The following is a 17,156-nucleotide window of genomic DNA, read 5'->3' as shown; positions in this document are numbered from 1 at the left end:
CTCCCCCCCCCCCTGCATCCCCCTCCTGTTCTGCAATGTGATTTGTCCTTTTCATATTTGTTCATTTTTTTTAATTGTATCCTTTGGTATATATGGTTGTGACTACTTTCTTCCACTATTTGATCTGAGGAAGTGGGTCTGGCCCACGAAAGCTCATCATCTAATAAACCATCTTGTTAGTCTTTAAAGTGCTACATTGTCCTGCATTTTGCTTCAACTACCCCAGACTAACACGGCTACATTTCTATCACTATTGTAAAATACAGTAGACTTCCGATAATCCGGCACCTTTGGGATCTAGGTGATGCCGGATTATCGGATATGCCGGAATATCAGGAGGTACTGCATACTCCCAACCCAATCCCCCCTTCCCTCAACCTTATGCTCTGGTCCCCGGAGCTGCCGGTACAGCCGTGCATCTCCCTCCAGGCACTGGGGTACGTGAGCTGAGTGGCCGGCTTTTCAATCAGCTGGCTATGTGTAACCCAGTCCCCCTCCCTCCTCCCCTTCCCCAAAGCCAAACACCTCCCCTCCCTGCTGTAACCCACGTGAGAGCGGCTGACCTGAACGGTTCCGGGTTCCATCCCGGTTCTGTCAGGAGTGCTTGCCATTTTGATGCCGGACTATTGGGAGTGCTGGACAATTGGGTGCCAGACTATTGGAGTTGTACTGTATATAGTAAGATAAACATCATTCTCTAGGATGGGATTTTCAGAAACACTTAAATGAGTTGGGAGCATAAAACCAATTGAAAGATAGTGAGATTTGTGGTCCTAAATCACTTAAGCGTTTTTAAAAATACCATTCTTAATCCCTTAAGAATTTATGAAGAAAGTTTAGAAGAAAGTCGGTGATATGCATGCGGGTGCATTGGATAGTGAAAGGATGCTGTGGGTGGGATTGTTCCCCTTTATTCTTAGCATAGGTCCCAAACAAATGTGAAATCCTCTTGAGTTCTGGGATAATCTACTTCAAGTGACAGTTAATTTTTTGTTATGAATATGGGTGCGGAGTAGGGGCAGTTCCTGTTCTTTTTGCTTTGTTTTAGTTTTGATAAAAATAATGCACAGTGCTTGTTTATTTCTTGTTCTGTCTAATCAACAGTCATCTTTTTTATCAACTCTTAACTATAATATGAAATGAAATTAATTATTCACTTTGCATTGACAATTTCAGCCTTAAAAATGCAGGTTGCAGACAGTTTTCTCTGGATTATTTCTCGTAAATTCCTGGGATAGTTGATTGACCAACGCATAGGTACTGGTCAATGACCTAGCTTCTGTATTAATCATTATAAGGAACAAACCTATCAGGATTGTTTTGGGATTTCCCATTTGCAGCATACATTTACTTAACAAAAATTTCAAGAAACTTTTTCCAGTAAGTAACATCACGTCCCTCCTCCACTCGTCGCCTAATTTCAGTTCATGACCCAATGAATGTCAATCCAACCTTGATTCACCATGCTAGAAAGCTGTCTAGGATCGTCTGGGGATGAGGATGGACAAGGAATATGAGCTTTATAGATTTGTGGATAGTAGGGAGGAAACTCTGCCTCGGGCATCCTGGTCAGTTTCAGCAGCGGCTGACTTGGGGACGCCTGGGGCAGAGCAGCTTGGGTGCTGCTGGGTTGGTCCAGTAGCATGGCCGCTCCTCGGCACTACTGGACCAACCCAGCAGCACCCCAGCTGCTCTGCCCCAGGCGTCCTGATTCAGACGCTGCTGAAACTGATCAGCAGCGGCTGAATCAGGTCTCCTGGGGCAGAGCAGCTGGGATGCTGCCGGGTTCGTCCAGTAGCACCAAGGAGCGGTGCTGCGGGACCAACCGGCAGCGCCCCACCTGCTCTACCACAGGGCCCGGGCTTTGCTCCGCGTCTCCCTGGTCTGCTGGGGGGGGGGGGCACTAGCTGCGTTCCCCCCCCAGCAGACCAGGGAGACGCGGAGCAAAGCCGCGGAGGACCCGGGGCCAGACCCATGGCGCTTCCAGCTGATTTGGAAGCGCCGCGGTTCCGGCCCCGGGTCCTCCGCCGCTTTGCTCAGCGTCCCCCTGGTCTGCTGGCTCCCCCAGCAGACCAGGGAGACGGGGAGCAGCTTTTCTCGCCCCGGAGGAGATGGGCGGCGGGACCAGGCGTCCCGCCGCCCCAGTCCTCCGGGGCAAGAAAATCCCCGACGTAAGTCGGATCCGCGTAACTCGGGGACTGCCTGTATCGCAGAGAGGTAGCTGTGTTAGTCTGTAACTTTTTAAAAACAAGTAGTCCTGTGGCACCTTAGAGACTAACAAAAATATATGATATCATGAAATTTTGTGGGCAAAATCCACTTCTCCAGGTGAGCTAGAGTAGAAAAAATAGGAACCCAGTACAGCATTTTGTGCAGCATCCATGTCATTGTCTTCCTTGTATAGTTTAGTCAGTTTCCCATGTAGTATGGATCTGTAAGAGAGCAGCAGGGAACTGAAAATATTAATGAAAACTAACAGAAGAAAACGTGATTCTAAAAAATTGGCAGTTAGATGCAGAACCTAGCTTTCATGCTGATGCCTCTGTAGCACTTGGCCAATAATGTAGACATGCAACGGAACATGGTGCTTCTGCTCTACCTTCCCACTGAAGATCTTTGGAAGGCTCCCTAATGTGTATGGGAGTATGAAACCTGACACAGAAGAATCAGAGCTGTATCTTTGGACCTTGCCCATTTCCTCTGAGGTGGTAGTTAATCCTGTTATTTTTTTCCCCTAGCACCTTCTGAAGTAGCATGCCACTCTCCATCTGTGGAAGGCTCAGGAACATCTCTAAATCTGCACAGTTCCTACCTATTTAAATTAAATCTTAACTACCTAGTTATGTATTATATTTCCTATAACTGAGATAGTATGATGGGGAACCGAACTGGGGACCTACAAGACCTGAGTACTGTTCGTGACTTTAGTCATATTGCAGATGTGACACAGTCATTTTCCCCTCCTATTCTTGGCCATCTTTTCTATTTATATTAAGTGTTTAGGGTCCAAATAATGGGAGCCTGATATTGGTTCAAACGTCTAGGTCAGGCCTGGGCAAAATACAGCCCGCAGGCCAGATCCAGCCCATGGAGGCAGCAGGGAGCCCCAGGTAGGCTCCCCTGCTTGCCCCGTGCAGAAACACGGTAGCAGGGCTCCGTTTCTGCTTTAAAACCAGAGGGGAGGGGGGAAATTTTAGGAGCCACCCCGCCCCCAGCACATTTTGGTAGAAACCAGACAATGGGAGCTGCTTGTTAGAATAACAGGCAGCTAAGAAGAACCATGCCCCCTCTCCTCTGCTCAGTTATTCATAAAGCACATGGCCAGGCAGGCATGCTGGATGGGAAACATTTTAAGCTCTGCAGGTAGGCAGGCTAGTTTGGCAGCTGGCAAGTAAGTCTCTTGGCCACAGCCTGCTTCTGGCACCTCAGCCCTTTCCTGTCCCAACTCTCCGCCCCCCCCCCCCACTCAACATACCCAAATCCTCTTTCCCCCTCTTACACCCATACCCCCTCCCAATCTCCTGCTCCAGATCACAATCCCCTCCTACCCTAGGTCACATCCCAAACCCCTGCACTCCAGTCCCCTGCCCTAGGTCACAATCGCCTGCCTCATCCCAACCCTCTCCCAGACTCCAGTCTCCCTCCTGCACCCCAGTCTCTTACCCCAATCTCCCTTCTGCACCCAACCTCCATCCCAGGCCCCACATCTCCATTAATATCACAGATGAGTGTGGCCCTCAACCACTTTCCAAAATCTTGGAGTGGCCCCTCATCAAAAATTATTGCCCACTCTGGTCCAAGTGCTGCTATACTACAAATAATGATAATTGTTTAGTTTGAGTAGGGAATTTTTCTGATCTCTTCTCAATTCAGCAGTATGATGTACATAGACATTCTACAGGGAGCTATCTCCAAAGCTGTTATCAATAATGGGACTCCTGAAAATGTCAGTTCAGTTGCAATCTGGGGTCGCTACCTCTCTAACTTTGATCTTCTTGACCCTCTTCTTTTTGGAAATTAGGGTTTTGGAATGTTTGCAAAATAATTTCTCCCTGTGTATCTCCGTTCCTTTGGACAGAGATTTGCAAATATTTTCTTAAGATCTTAAAAGCCTAGTATGAAAAAAATCAGACTTTTGATATTTACATTTGTAATTCAAATCCATTGGAAACAGAGCTCTCTTTACGTCACAGGTATTTCTTCAGCATTGGCTCTACTTTTGCAACCTATTGATTTTCAGTTAAAGGCCAGGAAAACCAAGGAGACATATTATTATAAACAACTTTAGGTACACTATTACAGCACAGCTGAGGAGGACGTTCTTGTTAAAGGAGGCACTGGACTGGGACTTGGGAGGTTTGCATGCAGGTCAAGACTCTAGTGGTACAAGTAGGTTTTAGCTCTTACCAGTACTGTACTGACCCCTCAACACTGCTTCTCCTCACAAAAAAAAGTACAGTGACTAGAGCCCTGCATGGATAGAAATTTATTCCTATAGATGCAAATATCCACAGATAGAAATCTATATCTGATGAACTGCAGGGCTCTCCCAGGAATGCAGCAGTGAACGGAGCAGAAAATGGGGCCACCAATCTCTGGCGTGGCTATGTTTCCCCCAGCCTTGTTCTCCAGTGGAGCTGAACAGACCCCAGATGAGAGACAGCTGCATTGAAGGACAGGGGTGGGGCTGGATGTGGTACAGTCACTCTGGAGCAACTGACAGTGTTGGGCATTGGTTTCTGGGAGCAGCAGCCCCATGTTCTGCTCCTTTTGCCACTTCAGTTCCTGGCAGTTCTTGAAAATGTGTCTTTCCAGTATGGCATACCAGCAATAAGTGTTTCAATGGAATAGGTTACCTGGCCATACCAACTTACGTACTACTGAGGCTCTCACTGATTTACTGTGTGATCTTGGCAAGTCACTTAAACTCTTAGGGCCATAGATCCCTTTTGAGTGAAGGCTCTTTGGGGGGCAGGGATTATTTCTTACTATGAATACATATGGCACAGTCAGCCTTGATCTTAATGGCCCCTAGTTGCAACGATTATATAAATAATAGTAATGAGTCAAGTTATTTCTTGTTTCCCTCTCTTTGAAGCTCTGACCATGGGGGATGTGAAACTGGTTTCATCGACTCGTATTTCCAAAACCTCTGTGACGCTGGAGCATTCATCTCTCAGCCCCTCTGTCCCAACAGAAGCACCAGCATTCACACTTCCTCCTAGGAATATCCGGGTGCTGCTAGGAGGCACAGCCAGGTTTGAGGGGAAGGTAAGACATGCACAGTGAGGCAATAGACTGTTTTTAATTTCACTGCTTTCTCCTCTCATCTCAAGTTGAGAAACTTAACAATCTGGTTAATCATCTTGTTGATCTTTCTTGTTAATATCTTGTTAATATCTCATTATGACACTATACCCCTGCTGAATGGTGCCACATGAGCGGAGGAGAAAACATTTTACTATCTTACTGTGTGCTAAGTGTAAACTAGGTTTATTTACACTCCAGTCATGGAATGAGATGATCACGCAGCATGCTAGGTAATCCCATCATCCTAGATTTTTAACCCTACATGAATCACTCATCTCTGCCTCCAGGACTGACTCTCATTGGAGCCCCAGACAAAAAACATGTTCTCCCACTGCTGGTGCAGCTCCCTCGCCCCCAAAACTGCCTCTGCACAAAATCTTGTTTTTCACTCAAAATTAAGATAAATTTTCCCAGAAGTCAAAAGCTGCTTATGCTCTAACAACTTGAAGGCCTATGTAACATTGCCACCTGCCATAATTATGTATTAATTGGAAAGCAAAGCAATGTTTTCTAAGTAAAGCCCAATTAATATGTACATTCGTTTATCCAAAGGGACAGAAATCTGGAGATAAAGGAGGGGAAAGCCTCTGAGATTTGTACAGAAAACATTTTCCCTGAGGCTTTCTGTATTATCTGTACTTGAATCCGTATTATCTGCTCACTCTGTCACAAATGAGCTCTCTCCCTCATCCTATTTAACTCCTTTTCTTTTCAATCACCCCAAATCTCATTTTTGGAGCTGTCCTAATTTTTTCTCCCCTTTTCTCCCCTGTTTTTGTCCTGCCCTGGTTGTGTGCTGACAGGCATGTAGTGAAATTACTAGGACTAGAAGGGACCTTGAGAGATCTCCAGTCCCCTGCCCTCATGGCAGAACCAAGTACCATCTAGACCAGCGGTTCTCAAACTTTATGGGCTCCGGAGCCCTTTACATGCATATAAATTTATGCAGAGCCCCAGTGGTCCACTGATTCTATGTGTTGTACCTATCGATGTTTCTAGTTTGTCAGCCTCGAGGAGCCCCTGGAGAAGGGCTCCACGGAGCACAGTTTGAGAAACACTGATCTAGACCAAGGCTACTCAACTTTGGAAGACCCGGGGGCCACAATGATACAGCACATGCCGAGGGTCACAAGTAAGTGCATATACATGCAAATGTATGTGCAAATAGTTTCTTTCACACTGGCAGGAATGAATACAAAGATTAAGCCTTAAGCCATGGCGCCAGGCCCAGATGTGACCAGTGTAAGTCAGTCAGCACTTCTTAGGCTCTGCCCACAAGGCTAAGCAGCCAGCACTTTGCACAGTGCCCTGGCGCTCCCGGCACCTCCTCCCTGGGGGCTAGAAATTCTGACGCCCTGTACCTGTCTGTTCTTCCCTCACCTTTGATTCTGCAGGCACCGGTGTGTACGGGCATCAGGAAGTGCTCTCCCTGGCACCGAGGCTGAACGCGCCTTTGCAAATGCGGTGCCGGTCCTGGCATTGGATTCCCCACTGCGGGGGATAGTCAGCCTGTCTGCTCCTGCCTCTTGTGGGGATAGCCCTGAGGGCAAGGATCTTGTAGGGGATCGCCCCCTCTTTGCTCGTGACTCCAAGCCCTTTTTCTGCCGGAGTTCGCGCTGCTCTTGAAGCCCTCCGGCTGCATTGCCTTGTCCAGCAGCAGCATACGGAGGCGAAGCTCCCTGTCCTTCCGGGCTCTTGTGTTGAGGGAGCGCATAGATCACATCCTGACATGGAGCACCCACAGGGACACATACCTTGAAGAACAGTCATTACTGCACGAGGAGAGTAATTCCCTTTTTCCAGCCAGCCCATCAGCTTGCATCTTTCAGTGTTTGCCCCACCTGGGAGATGCCTCGCCGTTATGGAGCATGTTCCCAGTGGAGGCCATGTTCAAAGGATCCCATATGCAGGCCATGTGTTGAGCCCTGCATAAACCCAAACTGCACTGCAGGCCGCAAACACATGGGCCGTGGGCCGCATGTGACCCACGCGCAGGCTGTGTGTTGAGTAGTCCTGATCTAGATCATCCCTAATAGATATCTATCCAACCTGCTCTTAAATATCTCTACTGATGGAGATTCCACAACCTCCCTAAGCAATTTATTCCAGTGTTGAACCTGACAGGAAGTTTTTCTTAATGTACAGTCTAAGCCTCCCTTGCTGCCTTTAAGCCTATTGCTTCTTGTCCTATCCTCAGAGGCCAAGGAGAACAATTTTTCTGCCTCCTTGTAACATCCTTTTAGATACTTTCTGAGAACAATTATCCAGTCAGTTATCCACCCACCTTATAATAGCCCCATCTAGGTTGTATTTCCCTAGTTTATTGATAAGAAGGTCATGCGAGACTGTATCAAATGCTTTACTAAAGTCTAGGTATACCACATCCACTGCTTTTCCCTAATGCACAAGACTTGATATCCTGTCAAAGAAAGCTATCAGATTGGTTTGACATGATTTGTTCTTTACAAATCCATGCTGGCACCTTATTCTCTTCCAGATGTTTGCAGATGATTTTCTTAATTACTTGCTCCATTATCTTCCCTGGCACAGAAGTTAAACTGACTGGTCTGTAGTTTCCTGGGTTGTTTGTATTTCCATTTTTACAGATGGGCACTATATTTGCCCTTTCCCAGTCTTCTGGAATCTCTCCCAACTTCCATGATTTTTCAAAGATGATAGTTAAAGGCTCAGATACCTCCTCTATGGACACCTTGGGATTTTAGGATTTATTTCATCAGGCCCTGATGACTTGCAGACTTCTAACTTTTCTAAGTAATTTTTTTTTTGTTTTATTTTAACTTCCCCCATTTCCACTAGCATTCACTATGTTAGGCATCCTGTCACCATCAATCTCCTTGGTGAAAATTGAAACAAAGTCATTAAGCACATCTGCAATTTTCAAGTTTCCTGTTATTCTTTCTCCCGCTTCACTGAGCAATGGGCCTTCCCTGTCCTTGGTCTGTCTCTTGCTTCTAATGTATTTGTAGAATGTCATCTTCTTACCCTTTATGCCTCTAGCTGGATTGAGCTTGTTTTGTGCCTTTGCCTTTCTAATCTTGCCCCTGCATACTTGTGTTGTTTGCTTATATCCATCCTTTGTAATTTGACCTAGTTTCCACATTTTTATACTGCTCCCTCTTGATTTTTAGATCATTTAAGACCTCCTGGTTAAGCCAAGCTGGTATCTTGCCATACTTTCTATCTTTACTACACAGTGGAATCATTTGCTTTTGGGCCCTTAATAATGTCCCTTTGAGAAACTGCCAACTGTCTTCAGTTGTTTTTCCTCTTAGTGTTGCTCCTCATGGGACCTTACCTACCAGCGCTCTGAATTTCCTCAAATATGCCTTCCTGAAATCCATTGTCTCTATTTTGCTGTTCTCCCTTCTACCATTCCTTAGAATCATGAACTCTATGATTTCATGATCGCTTTCACCCAAGCTGCCTTCCATTTTCAAATTTTCAATCAGTTCCTCCCTAGTAGCTTTCTCAACCGTCTGAACTAGAATTAACTAGAATCCTAATCTTTGAAGTGGTAGGATATATCTATCCTCACAAAGAGCAGAGTATAGCAGTGAAACAGTAACCTACTTTTAACAAAAATGGTATTTGAAAGATTTTAGAAAATTCATTGCTAGTAAACATTTAACTTCAAGTAGGGGACAAGTTAGGGTAAGAGTGGGTAAGAGTGAAGGAGGCTACGCTAAGATTATGGTAAGTGGTCAAAGCCCACACTTTTCTATGAAGGGGATATGGGGTCTTGGTCAGAGGTTGGGTTCAGAAGGGAGCTTGGGGTGGGGGATTGGGGTGCAGGAGAGTGTGTGGAATCTGAAGGGGAATTTGGGTAAAGGAAGGGAATTGTGACTTGAACCAGCCAATGGGAGCTGAAAGATTGTGCTGGGTGCAGGAGCAGTTCACTAAGCTTTCCCATCCCCAGTGCAGAGAGGCAAATTAAGCAGCCAGAAACTCTAAGCTTGTGGGTTGCTCCTGGCATAAGGGTCCAGCGGGGTGGCCGTGGGCTGGATTGAAAGGCCTGGGGGGCCATATATTGCTAGCCCCTAAGTCAGGGGCTATATGAGATTTATCTAATTTGTCACTTAAAAGCTGGTTGGGGAAAGACTTTTTTCATGTAGAAAACTTTTGACAAAGAACAATTTGGGGGTGGTGGTGAGGGGGCATTATTGACCTTTTGCTGCAAACCTGAAATTGGTAAATTAGTTTTTGGTGTTTTGTTTAAATAAAAACTTATTTTCCATCAAACAGTTTCCATGGAAATTTTGCAATCAGCTCTAGTTATATCTCAATTCAAAACTAACAAAATCCCATTTGAACCTGCTGGCCTGTGACATGGTGACCTATGTAAATGCATGTTTTTATTGTTGCTTCCCATGTGTTCGCATCCTTTCCTTCCCATTGTTTTGGCATCTTGTTTTGGACATTACTACCCAAAATGCACCACTTCATTTCAGGATTCAATGTCAACATTGACAATGCCAATGAGGTCAAATCTGAAGTATCCTTTTCTTGAATAAAAAACGCCAACCAATAGTAATAGGACTCAGTTCCTCATTAAGGATGTATCACCTACTTTTTAAAGGAACCAGACCTTGATAATCTAAAGGACTCTGCCATTTCTTACTTCAGTAATCTGGTTTCCAGGTTACAGTCAGAGTATTCTGAAAATTATTCTGCAAAGGGACAGATCTTAAATTTCATCTCCAGCTTTGCCTTTGATTAGATATGTGTTTTTAAGCAGGACCCTTAGATTTTTATACTTCCGTTTTCTCATTTATAAAATGGGAATGATAAGCCTAGTCAATGTGTGTTGTATGGATGGATTAGACCTTTGGAGATGGGAAAGTGCTTTATAATTACAGATTATTAAAACCACAGCTTTCATTCATCAACCTACTAGTATAGTTCAAATTAAAGTTCATGATCAGTTGAGGATGTATTTCTATTAAACCCTGCTGTGTGACAGATTAGGTCTCATACTTGCAGCCATAATCCATGATAAACTTTTCACCATGTATAGAAAATCCACTGGTTGCATGGGTTCTGCTCACTGCTACTTGTAGGGCTGCCAATTGTGGTTGGAGGTTTCATCACATGACATAATCTTTATTTCCTGGAGACTCCCGGACAATCCTGGAGGATTGGCAGCCATAGCTATGCTTTGCCCTAGGGAATCCTATTACCTCTCTTCCAGTTCACGCAGTGGGAGGTAATGTGTAGTACAGATGAGTTGTACAACTACTAGTAATTATTTTTGTGCATCAGTTCCATATTTCCAGGAATCTAAATTAGCCAGAGGCGATATATGAAATCGCATACTTTTTTGATTTCTATATAATAGTAAGGAGTGGGAAATAATAGAGCACATCATGTTTTCATTATTACCTTGTGGAAAGAAGCTTCATTTAATTTTTAGTCCATTAAATCACTGCTTAAGTCAACATGTTCCTGTCTGTATGATCCTCTGTTTATAACCAAATTTGGTCAGTAGCCTTTACTTATGATTCAATTATATTATTGTTTATAAACGAATGGGGTCATAGTGGTGTCTTGCTTGTCATTCTAGTTCAATGCTGTTGGAGAACTGCAGCTGTGTCTAGTGCTGTTAGTCTGCTGCTTAATAGCCATAGTCTTTGAGATAGCAATCTGCATACTTCATACCATATGTGTACATCTTTAGTTGGTTAGTGCATTGTTGCCCTTTCTGTTACTCTGACATTCCAGGGCCTCACAAGGACAGTATTTGCTACTAAATAGCCAAAATGGTAATGGCTAAACATACTTCAGTTTTTCTACTCTAGGAAAAATAGATTTTATGATGAATCATTACTGGTACTGTTCTTCATCACACAATATAAATATTATGTAGACATGCATTTAAAAAAATTAAAAATGGCTAGACAGAAGATTTTCTTCAAACAGTTCATTTGCAGTGGAATTTATCTTATCAGAAAAGAACACACATTTTGAGACTCCAAGACAGGATATCAGTTTCATATTTTGATTATCTTATATACTCATTAAGAGAATTTATGAGAGATCTTAAGAGTCAGACCGATTGGGTTTTCCCTAAGCGCGTGTGCGCGCGCACACACACATTTTCAGGAAAGTGACACAAAATGAAAGTGTACAAAAGTTGAAAAAAGAAAGTAGCTCACAAGTCTAGGAATCAGGAAGCTATAAAGGAAAAGATGTGGTCCTTGAAGTGAAGTTGGATTTCCCTCAGAATGTTTGTGAAAACTGGAAAATTCACATGTATCTGAATAAGCATCTAAGTTTTCCACACGGGAAATGCATGCATTAGGTAGCATATGAATATAACTCCTCTATAGAGCTTTTCTCCTGGCTATATAACACATTCATACAATTTGGATCTCATTTTTTAAAAGGTCTAGGCCAAAATGTTGCAAGGATCTGATTTTTATCTGTCAGCATATATAATCTGTTAATCATTGGAACAGTTTACTAAAGGAAGTAGGAAATCCATTACTACCTCATGTTGTTAAAATGAGCTAAGAAGTCTTTCTGAAAGATATGCTATAATTCAGTTAAATGTTATTGAGTTTGTTAATGTTCACTTGCATAATAGTGAGGAATAATTCCTTTCCCTGTAGCAATTATTAGGTGGATTACTGCGGTCTGTGGTTACACAGGAGAACTGACAAGGTTACCATAGAAGTCCCTTGTGGCATTGGTATCTAGTTGTTGCTGATTAAAATTCATTAAATTCAGGCGCCAAACAAGAATCTATACCTATTGCTTTCAGAAGATATCAACCCCACTACTTTAACTTCTTGACCTGAAGCAAGTGACCTTATATTTCCCTTTATGTAGTTGTTCAGACTATTTTCATTACAAAACTCAGAGCTAAATTTTTAAACAGGCTAGCAATGATGACACATCACCCAAAAGTAAATAATCTTTTTTCCTTATTCCTATTTGAGAACATTCCTTTATAGTGAAAACAAAACAGAGAAAATCGATACAAGATACTCAACTTCAGCTACGTGAAGTGTGTCGCTGGAGTCAATGTACTTCGCAACTATTTTCTTGGGCAGCCCCACAGCGAGAGATTGACAGGAGAAACTCTTCCATCAACTTCCCTTGCTTCTTATGACTGTGAGGAGTTCTGGGATCAACAGGGATGCTCTCACCATTCGATTTGGTTGATCTTCCAGTGGTCAATTTAGTGGATCTGTTATGTCAATTAGCTACGTCAATTGCACAGTTTAAGTCGAAATAGCTTATTTCAACTTTTGGCACTGTCTACACAACAGGAAGTCCAAGGAAGAGCACTCTTCCTCTGACTTCCCTTACGCTTCATAAAATGAGAGTTACAGGGGTCAGAGTAAGAAGTCCTCCAGCTCGACATTATTTTGACATTATGTCGAAATAACTGCTTGTTGTATAAATGCGGACTATGTTATTTCAGTTATTCTGAAATAACACTGCTGTGTAGATGTACCCTAAGTGTGTATCTGATGTATTAGAGTGGTTTTTCAGAATTGGACCATTCCAGGAAGAACCCCATGGAACTCATGCCTGAGTTCCTGCCATCTTATTGAATGGTTCCTTGTGAGCCCACATAAAGAGCTGCTAGGAAACAGCATTTTCCTGGGCACTACTGCTCCAGGAGAGTACACCAGGCAGATTGTCCCAGAATGGGTGCTCCATTTTTTTTTTAGGAGAATTTTGTTCCTTTATGAATAATTTGAACGAAACCAATTTTCAAATTTTCAAATCTTCTTAAAAGTGGAATTGCCTTTCTTCACTCAGCTCTTATCAGAAGAGTAAATATGTCTTTACTTGAGCTTATTGGTGTTTTCAACTTTGTAAAGCTCTCCTATCCTTGGGCTGGTAACCCACCCTCTTGGAAATGAGGATGTAGGCAAAATCACAATAGTCTGTTAATGACTTTTTCACAATTTCCTCAGCCTGAAAGACAGACAAGTTCTCTCACAATTCACTGGGAAAGAATCACAGAGCAGCTCAAGATGTTGCATCGAACAGAACCCATGACATATGGCTCCCAGAAGTCCTAGTAACACAGATGTGGGAGTGCAGGACCAGCGAGACAGTTACTCAAACAGGGATTTGTGGAAGGACTACTTATGTCCCAACTAGGTTAAACGTTGGGTCCCGATCACCCAAGTCAGCTCAACAGGGAAGACTTACTTTAAGGCATGAGAGGTTAAGTTACTTGCCAAAGCTCGCACAAACAACATAATGGCAGAGCCAAGAATAGAACCGATGAATCTTGACTAGTCTCTAACCACTAAACCACAGTCTCTTGATCCTTCCCTCTCTCTTTTAAGCTATAGGGTTCTGGACCATTCGAGTAGAACACTGCAGGGATTTTTTTTTTAAATCAGGGTGGCCCACAAGAAACGCACTCAGTTGATAACTATATGCTTTTAAAAGCTTTCTACCTGCTCGTAGTTTTGCTCAATTTAAATAACAGATGTAGTATACCAAAAATGTGTGGTGAATATTTCTCCTTTCTTACCGAAAAACATTTCAGTGGGCCTTTCGTAAATTGAAGGACTGTCCGTTTACAAACAAGAAAAAAGAAACACCCGTGTATTCAGAGTAGTATTAAACTCTGCATTTCACTGCTGTGGACAGTTAACTGAACAATGCTTTGGCTGTATCTGTATTTTAAAAAAAGGCAATATTGATAGTCATTAATTTTATGATCCTCAAGAATGCTTGCACCATAGCTCTGCATATTATGCATAGCCAAATGTTGTGCTACAGAGCAAAAACTGATTGCCTTGGGTGCCGGGAAGGATTTTTTAACTTTGGATAAAGCATTGCCCAGATGGGATTTGGTGGTTTATTTTAATCCAAACCAGTTGTCAGATTAATGTTAAATCCAATCTGTTGGTAATAAATTTTAAGACCTTTATCCAACCTCTGTTGCAGTCCCGAGGGTGGGATTTAAAGCCAGGTGTCGTAGGTTGTCAGCCTTGGGGAACGCTGGGCTTGGATGCTATCTTTATTGTTGGTGACAAAAGGAAAAAATAGAATGTTTTAAGTAAAATGTTTTAGGTATTCCAAGCATGCATTCATTTTTCACATTAAACTCCTAGAATGTTCTGGACATTTGTAGATTGTGTGATGCCTTCCAGATAGTCTAAGAACTATGTTTTTCTTTAACCTCCAAGAGTGTTGTCAGCCATGCCTTCATGGATATATAGTGAGATACAAGAACTAAGTGACGAGTAATGACAAAAAAATCTGGTTTACATGACAAAGAGAAACGATAAAGAAGAATCAGCTTCACTTGATGACAAATAACAGTAAGAAAACTGCAGACCACAAATCAATATATCAAATCCTGCTATATGGCCAACTATCTGAAACTCTACCAATATTAATTGTAAAATTTTGAATAGCTCAAGAAAAAATAGAGTATATGATGTTTCCAGCATATAAGTGGAATCATAGTGTTGGAGGCAAAGGAGGAGCAAGGGGAGAGTTAAAATGGTGGTTGTTCTTTCTCACCTGTTAATGTTATTTGGTTCCTTAAACTGTTGGAGTGTTGTCTGTTAACCCCCTATCCCTTCCCTGAGTGAGTGCAGGAGAATGTCTGAGGTAAACAGCAGGATTAAACAACAATGCACACGGCCCCCAGCAGGAAGTGCACACGGCCCCCGCAGGGAGTGCACACGGCCCCGAGAGGCCCAGACTCAGAGGCTGCATGTTGCTGATCCTTAAAGGAGAGAGGGACAGAGACACAGTGGTGGTTGACCATCAAGTGGTGCCTCCCAGAATGCCCTCTGCTCGGATCGCCTGGCCAGCAGACCAGCTTAGGAGTCAACTTGGAAAGATCAAACAATATGAGCTGCCTTCTGCTCGCCTTATCATCCTGCCTGGGACTGTAAGTGTGATTGAGTGTATGAGTGAGATTCCCCTCCCTTCCCAGTTTTAATTGAATAAACAAACCCTTTACACGCCTGTGTGGTGATCCCCTCTCCTTAGTGTTTAAAGCAGTTGCAATCCACATCTCCTTGCAACAATAGAACATTAGAACTGGAAGGGACCTCAAGAGGTCATCAAGTTCAGTCCCCTGCCCTCACAGCAGGACCAAGCACTGTCTACATCATCCCTAACAGGTGTCTGTCTAACCTGCTCTCCAGTGATGGAGCTTCCACGCCCCTTGTAGGCAATTTATTCCCATGTTTAACCACCCTGCCAGGCAGAAAGATTTTTTTTTTCCTAATGTCCAACCTAAACCTTCTTTGCTTGCAATTTAATCATATTGCTTCTTGTCCTAGCCTCAGAGGCCAAGGAGAACAATTTTTCTCCCTCCTCCTTATAACACTCTTTTAGATACTTGAAAACCACTATAATGTCCCCTCTCAGTCTTCTCTTTTCCAAACTAAACAAACCCAGTTCTTTCAGGCTTCCTTCATAGGTCATATTTTCTAGCCCTTTAATCATTTTTGTAGCTCTTCTCTGGACCTTCTCCAATTTCTCCACATCTTTCTTGAAATGTGGTGCCCAGAACTGGACACAATACTCTAATTGAGGCCTAACCACTGCAGAATAGAGCGGAAGAATGACTTCTCATGTCTTACTCACAACACTCCTATCGATGCATCTCAGAATCATGTTAGCTGCTTTTTTTTTTTTTTTTTTTTTTTTTTTTTTTTAAACAGTATCTCACTGTTGACTGTCACACTGTTGGAAGCAACAGTTCTCAAAGTCACACAGCAAACAGTTCTTCTTTGGGTAGTGTCCCCGTGGGTGCTCCACTGTGGGTGTCGGGTCCTAACCCGGCGCCACAGATCGGAGATCTTTTAGCCGTTATTTGTTGGACCGCACATGCGCGGCAGCCATCTTGTGGCTTTTCGCGCAGTTTCTGCGTCGCGCGGTCCGGCTCGCCAGTTCCTCTCAATCGTCCACAGACGCAGACGGAGAAGGTGCTCCCTCTCCTGTCGGGTTGATTCCTGTCATTACTTAGTTAGTGGTTATAGTTATAGTTCTAGTTATAGTTATAGTAGTTAGTTAGTTATATAGTTTTCAGTTAAAAGAAAAAAAATTTTCCTCATAGTTATAGTTACTCCCAACAGTTATAATGCCTGAATCCCCAGGTTTTAAAAGGTGCGTGTTCTGTAAGGACTCCATGCCTGCTTTGGACGGGCACTCAGCATGTATCAAATGTTTAGGTGAAGGGCACATCCCACAAAAGTGCCCTCACTGCCCTAAGCTCACGGCTCGAGTTCGGAGAGACCGTGAAATGCGGCTGAAAATGCTGCTGTTTGACAAGGGTCTTGTGCCACAGTCTGACCCTCCCACAGAGCCCGCTGGTCCTGTCCTTACGAAGGCAGCCTATAAGAGAAAGCCATCCTCGCCGTCTCACTCGTTACCAGCAAGAGTGAGTTTGGCGGACAAACTGGGCACCTCAGGTTTATCGGGGTCCTGCAGGCTGAAGGACAAACATGCCCATAGTGCGTCGGCGCCGAGCCCATCTGAGCACCCATCGCACCGGGACAAGACAGCTCTACCGATGCCGGCACCAGAACGCACGGTACCAAGACCCTTGGACTCAACACGAGTCAGGGCACTGTCCTCGTCCTGGCACTGAGAAGCTCGGCACCAACATCACCATTGGTACCAAGAGCCATGGTGCCTACAACCTTGTCGGCACCGAGAGCCAGGGCACTGACGCCACCTCCGGCACCTAGAGCTAGGGCACTGACTCCAACTTCGGCACCGAGAGCCAGGGCGCCATCGCCGCCCCTGGCACTGAGAGCCAAGGCACTGAAACCTCCTCCGGAACCGAGACTTATGGCACCTCCAACTGCTGCACTCGGCGAAGCACC

General features: G+C 43.9%; 1 protein-coding gene across 3 annotated transcripts in view; it reads left to right on the top strand.

Moving 5' to 3' along the window:
• Positions 1-17,156, top strand: part of MYLK (myosin light chain kinase) — a 332,061-nt gene that overhangs the window by 98,241 nt on the left and 216,664 nt on the right. For all 3 annotated transcript variants that reach the window (XM_006137678.5, XM_075933132.2, XM_006137677.5), the window contains exon 2: positions 5,099-5,271. In XM_006137678.5, coding sequence (XP_006137740.3) covers positions 5,107-5,271 — 165 coding nt within the window. In that variant the 5' untranslated portion in view covers positions 5,099-5,106. The remainder of the gene's footprint in view (positions 1-5,098; positions 5,272-17,156) is intronic.

This window comes from Pelodiscus sinensis, chromosome 7 (genome assembly GCF_052426305.1).
Source record: "Pelodiscus sinensis isolate ZL-2025 chromosome 7, ASM5242630v1, whole genome shotgun sequence".
NCBI lineage: Eukaryota > Metazoa > Chordata > Testudines > Trionychidae > Pelodiscus > Pelodiscus sinensis.
This window is presented reverse-complemented; position numbering and strand designations above follow the sequence as displayed.